The sequence below is a fragment of the Solanum tuberosum genome, unplaced genomic scaffold (genome assembly GCF_000226075.1).
Source record: "Solanum tuberosum cultivar DM 1-3 516 R44 unplaced genomic scaffold, SolTub_3.0 scf00488, whole genome shotgun sequence".
NCBI classification, from domain to species: domain Eukaryota; kingdom Viridiplantae; phylum Streptophyta; class Magnoliopsida; order Solanales; family Solanaceae; genus Solanum; species Solanum tuberosum.
The window spans coordinates 257,357-270,834 of NW_006239411.1; the positions used below are offsets into that span (position 1 = coordinate 257,357).

A 13,478-nucleotide genomic window follows, 5' to 3' on the forward strand; every position below is an offset into this window, starting at 1 on the left:
TGATGTGGCAAAAAATCACTTCCTCACGCGCCTAGTAGAGTGTGTTGTCAATTTCTATGCCAAGTGGACAAAAAAGGTGTATGCAACGGAGGAATAAGCAAGTTCGGGGTAATTAAAACGGAATTTAGTTTAGGTGTACACCGTATAAAAAACTTCAAGTTCAGGGGATAATGAGTACTTTTGCCTTTAGATCAAAGATGCAATTTTTCAAATCATGTGCATGGTTCATTTGGTTTGTCATCTTGTTTTCAAGTAATTTTCAACTATTATTTTTTTATGTCAAATCTTAACAATTAAACCGATAACTAAATTGATAATGATCAATAATTGGTAAGATAGTATATTTATGGTTCTATAACGGTTTAGCATATACACAAACTGATAACTGATAAATCAAACAAATACTTCAAATTGAACTAATTGATACACAACCGTAAGCATACCCTCTAGGATAAAAAAATTGTAGTACTTTTGCTCCAAAACTAAATAAACCGTGAGGAACTTTATGTGTTGCAATGTATATAGAGGAGAAAATAAGGATGACCAATTACCCGTGCAAAGAAAAAGACCGAAGAGGAAGAGAACTTGGGACCTGTTTGAAGAGAAGAATTTTTTGAGCCAAGGATTTAAAAAAAAAAAAAGAATTTATCAAATATGATATTTTGATAAAATCAATTAACTAAAGGAATTTAGTAGAGTATTAGAAAAGGGCAAATTTGTCAAATTGTATTTTATTGCATTAATGAAAAATAGATTAGAAAGAATTGTTAAAAAAAAAATCAAAATAAGGGAGGTATGCATAATATCGCAAATCTCGAGGGACGTGAATGTTATTGAGTGAAACGTGAGAGGAGGTCTCTCAAATTGTCCCTTCATCAAATCATACGAGTTCTAATTTATTATGCTTAGATTATATTCTCTCTATCCCATTTTATATGAGTTAATTTGATTCGGCACAAAGTTTAAAATATAAAGGAAGACGTTAGAAACTGGTGATAAAAAATAAGTGAGTGATAGATATTTGTGTCCGTCCCATTTTATATGAGTTGATTTGACTCGACACAGAGTTTAAAAAAAAAAGGCATTTGAAACTTGTGATAAAAAAATAAACAAGTGATAGATATTTGTGTGACTATAAATTGTTAAGGGTTAAGTTGTTATTTAATATAAAAACGTGTCATTCTTTTTAGGACGGATTTAAAAGGAAAGTAAGTCAGATAAACTGAAACAGAGGGAGTAATTAAGACAAAATCTATATATTTACATCTAATTAGCGTAAACATTGACAAAAGAGTAAATTTTTACTTTATTCTAGTTCATCCGTTCATTTTTACTTGTTATATTTAAACTTGACATCATTAAGAAAATAATGATTGATATGGTTAGTTTATTACACTATTATTTTTTATACGGAAAATGGTCAAAACTATTCTTCAATTATTCGAAATAGAGCAAATATACCCTTCAACTATATTTTGTCTCAATACTATCATTCCCGTCTTACTATTGGATCACTTCTATCCTTTCATTTAACGGAATAAAATGTGACATTAACGGAATAAGATGTGGCATTCACTGTGTAAATTATAATACCACATAGACGTCCACCTAAGCACACCCACCCCACCCACTAAATGATCCAACCTTGCCCCTTCACTTCCACCATCGACTCCACAAAGAATAATTTCTCTGGCACTATATTGGCCCCCACCGAACTTCATTTTGTCCGTCAAGATTCGCCCATCCCCGCATCGCCCTTTCGCTCTTCTCCTTTGTTGCCACACTCTCAGAACCTCTCTCAGTTGGGTCAGCCTTTTATCCAGTGTCAATTGACCCAACTCTCTTCAATAACAATTGTCTCTTCTTCTTCAAAAGTTATATTGGACAAGTATCGATTTCTTTGATAGAGAATTCAATTGAGTTCGTTAAAAATCAGGCAACTTGACATTTATGTGGACAATCATCTCACTGTCCATGGAATCGACGGTGTATTGGACCATCGAAGACGATTCACTGTTGCTGCTGTTATGATCCGATTTTGAAAACTAAAGGTTTCGAAACCTTTTCGCAACTTTATTTTATTAACCTTTTGGAAAAATGATTAATTTAGGAGTCGCCACTTAATTTTTTAGAAAAAATAAGAAAATTATTTTAAAAAGGAGTTTTTGAAAGGAAATATTTTAAATAAAATCAAAATCAGGTAAGGGTTCAAATAATCCTCTAAGGAAGGGTTTAAGCATCTTAGAGAATCCGCACATGCGGTTGACCGACGAATTTTAAAAGTTTTGGCTAATTTTATAAAATAAAAAGAATTACTTATAAAAATTCCTGTTTAAAACTTAGATAAAAATCTTTTGAAACTTGCAAAATCTCAAGAATAATTCTAACTTAAAATTTTATCCATAGTCAAGTTTTTGAACTATACAATTAATTCAAACTCATAAACATGGACTAAAGCTTTTCAATAACTATGAAAGAACATGAAAGACTCTTAAGTTATTCTAATAAACTTAAGTTGTCTAACTTAAAACAATTTGACAAGTGATAAGAAACAAGAGATATGATTTAAGAAATAACATTGATAACTCTGGTGAGGATTCATCTAGTTCAAAGGCAAAACAAACAAGAGTTAGTAAGATCATAGCAAACACACCATATAAAAAGAGTTAAATATAAATGAGAGAATAAAATTTGGGCTTCCTGACCCTTAATCTGCTCCTTGTTCTGCTGCTTCTGGCGCTATTTTCCGACCTTTTAAGTCGAAGAAAATGCTAAATTCAGCACTTTAAGGCTGCTGCAACTTTGCCTCATTAATTATGGGTTTTAACCCAATTTTGCTCCTCGTTTTTCAGCTTTTTGAGGCGGTTGCAACTCTGCTTCAGCTGGTGCCATTTTCTAACTTTCAACTCCAAGAAAATGCTACTCTTTTAGCCCTTTAGGCTACTGTTGGTGCTGTCTTCTTGGTGTTTAATCCAATAATATTAGCTTCCTTTCAATCGGCTTAAAGGAGGTTGACTCAAAGAGAAACGAATGCAAGGATGGGAGTCCCATTAGACTCGAACAAGAAGGTTCATACACAGAAAAATGGTGGAAACAAAGATTAGCAAAACAATTAAGCGAAAACCAATGACTTAATGACAAGCAAGTGATATAATTCAATCCAATATTAGGAGTTTAGTTCAGGAAGTCAAAACAATACATATGGAGCTACAGAAAGATAGGACTAGCTTGATCACATAATTGTTTCCATTAATCACAACTCAACTTTAACTATAATATATTAGCAACAGTGATTAACTTCAAGGAATAGAAATTAATGGTTGTCAACAGCCAAAATTTAAAGGAATACAACTGAAGAAAACTTGAAAGAAAATCAATCCATATTTCTATCAATATTCAATTTCCGACAAGACAGACATACTAAAAATAATCAGTTTTGGCAAAACAGAGACAAACTTCAGCAATACAATTGATGAGCAATTTAAGAACCACCAAGTTCAACATAGCATTTTAAGACGAAACATTTTGATGTAGAGGAGTAAACGACTTATATTCTTAATCATATGCATTTAAAGAGGGCAACGAGAAGGAAGGAAACCATCAGTTGTACAGCATGAATTAAAAAAGGCATGTGAAGATAAAACAGTTAACAGACTAAAGAGCATACACTCCAGGTTCAAAAACTCAGCTAAAATAGAGAGATAACAGACAACAAATCAAATGGACATGAAGATTTGACTACGGAATAGTTGCGGACCTATTTTACATAGCTATTCCAACTTAATCAGGAACAACAACTAGAGGCACGCACATGAAAATAAACTTACTCTACCCATGGAACAACAAAACTAAAACTAAAAGATCACCCAAAATCAACATGAAGGACCTATACGAAGTAGTCCAAGATAAAATAAAAAGTTATTGAACTCATATGCATATTAATAGCTAGAGAAAAACTATCTCAGGGAAGCTAAACAAAATTTAAACATGATGAGAGAATTAAAGAAACAAGAAACAGAACAAAAAAATGAACATAAGCATGTTATTATAACACAGCAAGACAAATACAAATTTATAGCCTCTGCCAAAAAAAATCATCACTACCAATCAACTAAAGAAGAAATAACATAACTGAATAAAAAAAGGGAGGGAAGATCACCTGATTTTGGGAAGCGAACCGGACAACAAGTTTGAACGTGACGAATTCCAACACCACTCCCACTCAAAATAGCCGCAAATCAACAAAATTTCAGTGACGAAAAATAAGAACTCCTAAAACACTTAGCTGGGTGTTCCTTTTCTCGCCTCCCAAAAAACTCCCTTTGAACAGTGAAGAGAAGGCCTATTTATAGGACCTAAAATCTCACGAAATTTGGAAAGATTTTTGATGTGGGACTACTGTGAATTCGAAATTCTTTTAGAAAGTGCTTGGAAACCTCGAATGGTACTAGAGAGGGTAAAATCGAGAGAAAAAGAATTGACAAGAAATAAGAAGGACGAGTCATTGTTTGAATTCTTACTCCTCGCTGGATAAGAAAGGACGAACGGGACAGCTATATGAAATTGATGTTCCTCGCCAAAAGTTGGATAAACCACGGCTAGGACTCGTTGGAATTATTGGGTTCGCGTCGTTCTTCTTGTGAAGGAGTAGAGGAACGTGTGAGGGAGAGAGCATGAGTTCTGGAAAGTAGAAAGAATAGGAAAAAGGAGAGCGTGGAATAGAAATTTAGGACAATAGAGAAATAATTAAGGGTCTGGGCTGGTTTATTGAGAAATTGGGCTTAAAATTGGATCCAAATAAATGTATTTCATCGAGAAATTGAATTCGAAGAATGCGGTTTGATGTAAATTAAAATTAGTTAATTGAGCTTCTTAATTTAACAAGATAAAATAATTACTTTGAAATGGAAGATCGACTATACAATTAACTCATGAATTAGTTATTATTATATTTTATTTAGAGAAATAAAACATACTCAATTAAAACACTATTTTTTGGTAAACTGATTTTCTCAAATATTCAATTAAAAATGAAAAAAAAAAATAATAATATATATATATATATATATTATAAATATAAAAACATATAATCTATATGAAAAATTGCAAAATGTCTTGAAAATGATTTTGAAAGTATTTTTTTTTTCGAAAACAATTATTTCAAATTATTTGAAATTGAAAAAGCTTGAAAATTAAAAAAACTGTAGAAGGTCAAAATTGGGTGTCAACAACTGCTACTGCGTTAACCATCAAACGGCCGGAGTTGTTAAGTTTGACTTCTTTTCTTTTTTTTCCCCATTTTTGTGCCTTCTGATATAGCTTTGTTCTTGCAACCTGACGATTTCTATTGCGATTGTCGTTACTATGTTGCTCCTCGACGGTACCGTTGTAGGGATCTTGTTGAAAATGCCAAGGGTGCTATGATTTTTCAAACTATTTCTCCGAACAAGACAATGGGCGTAAAAATCATCAACTCGTTCTAACGGTTGGCAGCGTTTAATAGTACAGAGGTTTATAGAAATCAGTGGATTGTTATGTTATTATTGTTATTTGTGTTAATGTCGTTAGATGACACCGACTATTTACTTGATTTTGACAGTTTTGTGCCTTCTTCAACTCCGGTGACAATGGACATCCGTTATCCGGATGAAAGAATCAATGATTTTAGTCTTTTACCACCACTGTTCAGTTACCGTCTCCGGCAACAAGGAAGATCCGCTATCCGGATGAGATGATTAGTTATAACACAGTGTTTAGTCTCCTTCGCCGGAGACAAAGGGATTCCTTTATCCCAATGAGAAAAAAAAACGGTTGACGACGGTGTTCAATCTCCTGGGTCTTTTAATGGGTGGGGTGGATGTGCTTAGGTGGACGTTTATGTGGCATTATAATTTACACATTGGATGTCACATCTTATTCCGTTAAAAGAAAGGGTAAAAGTGATCCAATAGTAAGACGGGAAGACTAATTTTGAGCCAAAATATTATTGAAGGGTATATTTGATCTATTTCAAATAATTAAAAATTAGTTTTGACCCTTTTCCATTTTTAATATTATGTATTGAATGATGATTTGGGGGATAAAATACGAAATTTTTTATTTAACCAGGAAAAAGTGAATGAAAAGGGCAATTGGGGACTATTCAACTCTATCTTATTAGTCATTGCTAACCACTCTTGCTGTCTTTTAATAGTAACATCCAAAATTATTGGTCCACTGGCTTTGGCAATTGGCCCCAGTCCAGTAGCTAGTAGCCAGCCACGCTTACCAAATATGACAAAAATAAATAGATTATCACAAGTCAAAAAGATATTTACATGCGGTCACCAACGACTATCCGTGTCCCATTTAGACAACAGCTATTCCTTGGAGTAATAAGGAGGACTATCCTTGGTGACACGTCCAACTAGTTAAAATCTTTCTTTTCTTTTTCTGAATCCAAATAAACGAGTAGAGTGTAATTTCCCTTTTACCCTTGGATCATTGTTATATATATACGCAATGTATATTGTATTGTTAAATTTCGTTATTACGTAAAAATGAAAACCCCCATTTTATGGAACAACCGATTTGACGTGTTCCCGTTGTTACTTAATTTATTTTGCTAATTATATCTTACTTAATATTTCATAATACTATTTTACCATTTATCCTATATTATTTAATCCTTATCAAACCTCTACCCTAGAATAATTAATGTCATTTTAATAAATTTATAAATTACAATAGTACGATATGGTCAAACCAAACAATAAAAAATGTCATTAAATAACAACAAACAAAATCATCTAGCCAAACATTGTATCTATCCTACAGTACAATATAATACAATACATCATGAAACAATGAATAACAATGATCCAAACAGGGGGTCACAAATGAAATCTGAGACCCGAAGCAGTGCGTGGCAATTGCAAAGTCATCCTTTTCTATTTTCTCTTCTAAGTCATATTTACAAGTCGCAACCAGATGGAAATCAGATAACTGTTGACAAGGAGACAACTGAACAAGCCAAGGAAGGTGATTGAGGCCACCACACTTCATATGACTCTTTCTGAGGGAGCCGTTATTTATTGTCTGAGCAAGTTAGGATCCTTCTCATGTCGGGTAAGCCCCCCACTTGTTGGCCTGCAGGTTACACGCAATACAATTTTTTAGCAGAACACAGAATCAAACATCTTTAATAAGCAGCCAGCATCCACTACTTCAATTCTACATAGAACCTCAACAATTTTACGTTGGAGTCCTTACTTTCCTTTATTTATTCATGAAATTTATCTGCACAAGACTATCATTTGTCACATCAAGGAACTCTTACACCTAAAGTTAAGCGAGTCACTTGATTTCAGGTTTTGCAAAATTGTAAGCATCTTGATGAGCATATTCACCATTAACATTTGGAGCTATAACCAATCTTCTTATCATAGTTTCTTTATGAATTTTTCAAGTCCAAAAGCACAAAGCAGGGAGCAATAATGACAATAATAAAGGAAACACATCCTTCCCCAGTTCCGCCAGTAGTATTTGTTGGTGTATATGCATTTTATTATTAAAATAAAATATTAAGTGCATATGTTAATGGGTATAAATTGTGGTAGAAGATGACTATTGATTCTTGTAACTTATATGACTATTAGTTCTTGTAACTCTTATGATCATTAGTTTCTTGTAACTCATATGACCATTAGTTTCTTGTAACTTATGTAACATCTATCACATTCATCTACCCACATTACTACCCCTCACTCTACATATTGATTATATGGAAGATTTTTTCACCTATAAATAGTGACGCTTCTTCCTTTGTGAAGTATAGTAAGAAAAATGTTTAAGTGTGAAAAATATTGTAGTGGATAGTAGTGAAAGAGAGAGTTGAGACACATAAAATATTCCAAGTCTTTAACTATATTAATTATGTATAAAAGAGAGTATTTATATGTTGAAGGAAGTCTGGAGTTACTTGAGTTGTACGATGTTGTTGGGTTGTTGTATCCTGGAGGAGACAAGTCAAGAGACATATTGCTGGATTGGTGTAGATTATGCTGCCATGGGCTTGAATCTCCTTAAAGAGAGCGAGATATCCACGTCTCAGCCTAAATATTTGTTTATTCAATTTTGTCATTTTATTTTCAACTATAATTTATATTTGTGGTATATTACACCAACAATATTCAAATAGCTAAGTTCAATGGACAAATAAGCTCACAAGTGAAGGCACAAAAATAATCGAGCATTTGGAAAGAACTATACGAGAACTACAGAAAGAGAATAGTAGTAAACTTACAGTCCAGTTAACACTTTAATTGTGTCATAGAGAAACCATTGCAGAGTCGCAACAGGGCCCACAAGTGTGATTCGAACAGGAAGACTTCTCGTAAACAAATTAACAAGTCCAATCTCTTTAATAGCCTGAAAACATCATGTCATTTTTTCCAACTAATTAGATTTTTTCAACTACACTTGAATATCATACGTACTATTTGACAGAAGTTTTACCTGTCTAACTGTCTCAGCCTTTCTGTTGTAAAGAAACGAGACAATATTATCAGCGGGATTAGATATTACAGCACCAACAGATCCAGCAGCATAGCCTGATAAGCATGTCACACTGAGTTGCTCGGCTCTTGAGCAATCTTCCTTCCTTCTCTGTATGACCTTCCGGTACATCAGATCTACTGAGTGCTCAAATGTCGAAAACATGATCATGGAAACTGCCAACAGAAGGGGAAGCACATAGAAAGTCATAATTACAATCTCTAAAAGCAGAAACCCAGACATTGGCAAACCACAGCTGGTAATGTGATTATCATATTGTATAGCGCATCTATATGCAGCAAGACTTCAAAGTCAAATTTGATTAATAATCACATTCTAGAAATTGTGAGCAGGGCCAGGCCACTATATTTTGTACTACGTGCAAACTTGTATAGTAGCCGATGATAAAGAAAGCCAGACAGTAAATGAAGAACTGAAGCAACAAGAAGATCCTATGCAGCAGCCACATGATGCCAAATGCCACTTTTCAATGGTAAATAACAGATAAATTGATGGGCAAGAAATCTACAGGATACACAAAATGCACACTTATTACTCCACTCTATCCTACCCAAGGACACTGATATGAGTAAACTTTACCAGGAAAGCCCCATAACACTTCTGAATGACAACATGAAGGAAAATGAGGGGTGGTGGGAGGGATGATAGAAAAGACTAAATTAAGTAAAGATTTTACATGGAAGATTACGCCCCCAAAGTGGAAAGAGTCCCTTGTAAAAGCTACAATGAAGCAAAAACAAACTTCAGCATCAATGTGCAAGGTGGATAGCAATAAAACAAACAATGCATACTTCTTGGACTTTACCCTGAAATGCCTTCATTCACATACAATTTGCGAAATCCATCAGTTAATCCCCTGGCAAAATGAGGCTGAGTTTGGACCTGAACTTTGACAGCTTCAAAGGGACAGAGGGCCACATCAGCAAATACTTGAGCTGATGCACCGCTGAGGAAGAATATAACACTCCTACGTTGATCAACTAACAATTCAGAATAGGACCTTTTAAAGTATTCATAAAGACCAAATTTAAATCCTCCTTGAACTCCATATCCGAATAGTTTCCCTGACCAACCTCTCCAGAGAGCAGAATGGCCTTGCTCTCTCCATAGTGTTATAAGCCCTGATGAAATGCCTCGGTATTTGAGAGGGTCCACCTAAAGCAAATAAAGGTATTATCAAAACATACTAGATTAGGCAAGTTACTTCCTCTTTTGCCACCCTTTAATTTTAGTTTGTTTGTCATGAGGCACAGTGACACATGGAGTTTACAGATATGTTACAAGAAAGAAAGTTGTGTGTTCTAGTGCAAGACTGTTGTAAAGAAGTCACAAGGTTCAATGGCTTGAAATCAAGACATGTGATCATTTGAACAGAATAAATACAGGCACGTATCCAGCTCCTGGAGTTTCCAATTACCAGAGCAGGTAAAGAAAACAAAATAAACAACTAAACATTAGACATACCAGAAGAACGCCATCAGAAAGAATCTTAGAGTTGGAGTTTGTTTCTTAACATATAGGACCAATTTATTAGTGAAGGTTTGCAAAGTACATAATTAGACACTCCATGAAACAAGTTCTCTTTAATCCTAGCTTCATAAGTTTTATTCCTTTCTCTTTACCAGTACTAATTGGAGTAAGTTTTCTTTTATGTTTTGATCTATTGAGTGTCAGAAGATGAACCTATTGAAAACAATCCACAAAACTAAAGAAGATTGTGGTGTTGGAAAATGTGTAGTTTGCTATTCGACCTCTATAGATAAGAAAGATCCACAGTATACAATTACTAGAAAACAGTCGCACGTGCATCTAAATCTTATGTCACTGTCATAGCACTTTGGTGATCTCAATCAAACAACAAAGTCAACATACAGCCATTTATTGTAAGTGAGGTTCAAAGTATCTTTACACTTTGTTGGGATGGTTGTTACATATGGTTTCATGTTGTATCGTATTATTATCACAAAATTAGGCATCACACCAAATTGTTCTAGGACTTCTCGTCATTATGTAACGATGGATTTAAGAATACAATACAATAAAATTAAAGTAACTGTCAAAACAAATATAGTATTTAAACTAACAATACATGCACAATCCAAACAAACTATATATTGACATCGAGACGGAAAGCAAATGTTAAGCACTAATTATGTCTTAAGGAAGATGATTCAAGGCTAAAGGGATAAGTAGTTGTAGAAAGGAGACAGGAAAAGAGGACTTTGGGGTTTTTGAAATCCAAATGAGGGCAGATTTGCGGTGAATTGAATAATTAAGTCAGAGAAAAATAAATTGGATGTGTAGTTACCTGCATGTTAACCTTCAAGACATCGAGAGGAGTAATGGCGAGATGAGTAATGCCAGCGCTGAGCATTCCTCCAGCTGTACAGAGACCGTAATACCCAGCCGAGAACTCCTCAACCTCGAACAAACTTTCACCTTCCATTTTCATCACCTAATTGATTAGCAGATACACGCTATATATATAGTGGTGGTGGTGCTCAAATAAAACTTGGAAGTTTGGAGGCCAAGAAATTTCTGTTGCTCCAAAAATGTCCACGTTTCTCATGTCAACCAGCCGCTCTACGATGTATATATTGCCATCAAATCCAAGGTCATTTATGGGCGGAGTGACCGCACACCTCAACTAAATAGACAGCTAATTTCACTACCACTTTTCTTTTCTTAATTTCATACATACATAATACATTATCACATCACATTTCATATAGACAAAAATTAAATAAATTATTGATATTGGGTAAAAGTTAAAAATTAATGTATCACTAACTTTAACTTAAAAAAGAGATAATTTAGATGTATTTTTGACACTTTACTCTAATTGTGAAAGGTATTTTTTGTATATAATTATTTTTACATAATATAGGTTATTTTTAAGGGCAAATTACAGAAATCACATACTTTTAAGGCAAAATTACAATTTATCCCTTAAAAGTTTATAATTACAAAAATTCCTCAAACGGATACAATAATATAAGCGTTGATACATTAATCTGATGCACGAGATACATTAATCGTTATATAAGATACATTACATTTTATACATGATATACTAATCTGATGCACGAGATACAATAATATAAGCGCTGATACATTAATCTGATGCGCGAGATACACTAATCTGATGCGCGAAAATGAGGGATTTTGGAAATTTATAAAACTTATAAGGGATAATGGTAATAAGTAAACTAAAATGTGGGATTTCTGTAATTTTTCCTTTTTTTAATACACAAAACCAAATACTATGTATAATTAATACAAACACTACTAATATACTCTTTTAATAACCTAACCGTTTTTATCCTAAGAAAACTAAAGAGAGAAAATTTATATTTGTTGCCTATTACATTTGTACGGGGAAAAATGTACTCCCACTGTCCCAATTTATGTGATACATTTCGCTTTTCGAGAGTTAAATAATTTAAGTTTGATCGGAAATTTACTCATGGAATCTTCAAATTTTTCAAAATGAAATTTATATATTTGTAAACTACATAAAAAGTACTATAAGTCACAATAATTGATAATTCAAAATATTTAAAAAAGGGAAAAGACTCAAATATGCCATCAAACTTTCAGAAAAGGCTCATTTATGCCATCCGTTAAAAGTTTGGTTCATCTATGCCATTACCGTTTAAGAAAAGGTTCATTCATGCCATTATTTTTTAACAGTGGTTTTTGCAAAAACCATTTTTTTACACGTGGCCAATTATAATTCGGCCACATCATTATTATTTTTTTTAATTTCAATTTTTTGTTTCAGAATTTTTGATTTTTTTTTATTAAAAAAAAATTAAATGACGTGGCCGAATTATAATTCAATTTTTGTTCAGAATTTCAATTTTTTTAATAAAAAAATTAATGACGTAGCCGAATTATAATTGGCCACGTGTAAAAAATCTTATCAATCTATACTGTATAATGTATCAAAATCCAACATTATCAATCTTGCTATTTCATAAGTTTAAAATTCTGCATCTTTTAATTTGTCAAGAAAGAACTATTCAAGAAGTAGGAGAACATTTGGGGAGCACACCTATAAAAGATGCAGTATCTCATACTCCTCTTGTGCCAACTCATGTAACACTTTTAACTGGGATTTAAAAACCTGTTTACTACATTAGTATTAAATAAAATATTTAGTAGTTACAAAACTTATGTTAAATAAAATCATTGAGAGACATTTTAAATCAATACTTTAAACCTTTTTGCTGCAGCATCTTTTAAAAAACAACAATAAAAGAATATATCATGCTAAAGTACTCTTGAGAAAAGTTTAAAATCTGATGCTTCAAAGGTGTAAATCTTTCTCTAGATTTGATGATCAGGATAAGTTCTAAATTTGAAGATTGATAAATCATCCACTTCTCAAATGACTTAAATACCGATTACGTTCATTATAGAGCTAATTCAAAAAAACAGAGGAAGAAACAGCAAAGTAGTATTATGAATTTTATAGAAATTAACAATCAAGTTAATTTTTTCATTGACTATGAAAAAAAATTCAAAGATATTTATTCAATGACTAAGATCACCTCCTATTATTTGTGTCTTTAATTTGAAATTTCCGTTACAAACTAGCCATCCTATAATAACAAGAAAATTTTGTTATTCCGAAACATCCATATGCACTTGTTTTTAGTTTTTATTTTCTTTTTGAGGCAGTATTGTTTACCTGATATATCCAATTCTGAACTCACTTTCTACACATTTTTGTATATGATGAACTAGCCGTATTACTCGATCTTCAATGGCTAGGTTTATAAGGGGAAAAAATCAATTTAGTGAACCTGTCAAGATGCGAACTAATTGTGGGACAATTTGACTCTAGGAAATACGCCAAATTGCTTATGAAAAGCCATCTAAATGCTAGATCATACTCATATCTTTGGGGGGGGGGG

At 33.1% G+C, this 13,478-nt stretch overlaps 2 protein-coding genes and 1 long non-coding RNA gene across 6 annotated transcripts in view; all 3 read right to left on the bottom strand.

Moving 5' to 3' along the window:
- Positions 1 to 2,559: 2,559 nt before the first annotated feature.
- LOC107058333 (uncharacterized) lies at positions 2,560 to 4,734 on the bottom strand. Its single transcript, XR_001471943.1, has 2 exons — positions 2,706 to 4,734; positions 2,560 to 2,602 (listed from the first exon to the last, which is right to left on the bottom strand). It is a non-coding gene; the product is annotated as an uncharacterized lncRNA (long non-coding RNA).
- A 2,063-nt stretch (positions 4,735 to 6,797) lies between these two features.
- Positions 6,798 to 11,235, bottom strand: LOC102596302 (mitochondrial phosphate carrier protein 1, mitochondrial-like). Of its 2 annotated transcripts, XM_015303906.1 has the most exons (7): positions 10,865 to 11,235; positions 9,362 to 9,711; positions 9,233 to 9,276; positions 8,497 to 8,711; positions 8,285 to 8,409; positions 7,961 to 8,093; positions 6,798 to 7,128 (listed from the first exon to the last, which is right to left on the bottom strand). In XM_015303906.1, exons 1-7 carry the CDS (start codon positions 11,006 to 11,008, stop codon positions 7,099 to 7,101), a joined length of 1,041 nt encoding a protein of 346 aa, XP_015159392.1. In that variant the 5' UTR covers positions 11,009 to 11,235; the 3' UTR covers positions 6,798 to 7,098. The 2 variants fall into 2 exon arrangements, with proteins under 2 accessions (XP_015159392.1, XP_006364350.1); XM_006364288.2 differs by lacking the exon at positions 7,961 to 8,093 and having other exon boundaries at positions 10,865 to 11,233.
- Positions 11,236 to 13,108: 1,873 nt separating this feature from the next.
- LOC102595969 (monosaccharide-sensing protein 2-like) overlaps positions 13,109 to 13,478 on the bottom strand; it is a 2,500-nt gene continuing 2,130 nt past the window's right edge. For all 3 annotated transcript variants that reach the window (XM_015303907.1, XM_015303908.1, XM_015303909.1), the window contains 2 exons: positions 13,253 to 13,331; positions 13,109 to 13,163 (listed from right to left, as the gene is read on the bottom strand). In XM_015303907.1, coding sequence (XP_015159393.1) covers positions 13,148 to 13,163; positions 13,253 to 13,331 — 95 coding nt within the window. In that variant the 3' untranslated portion in view covers positions 13,109 to 13,147. The remainder of the gene's footprint in view (positions 13,164 to 13,252; positions 13,332 to 13,478) is intronic.

Excerpts from the sequence above, each read along its gene's own strand:
- LOC102596302 (XM_015303906.1), bottom strand. The coding sequence starts at position 11,008 with ATGAAAATGGAAGGTGAAAGTTTGTTCGAGGTTGAGGAGTTCTCGGCT. Across the intron at positions 8,712-9,232 it reads TTGGGGGCGTAATCTTCCAT|TTTCCATGATCATGTTTTCG; the intron begins GTAAAATCTTTA and ends TTCTGTTGGCAG. Across the intron at positions 7,129-7,960 it reads AACAACATCGTACAACTCAA|GCCAACAAGTGGGGGGCTTA; the intron begins GTAACTCCAGAC and ends TGTAACCTGCAG.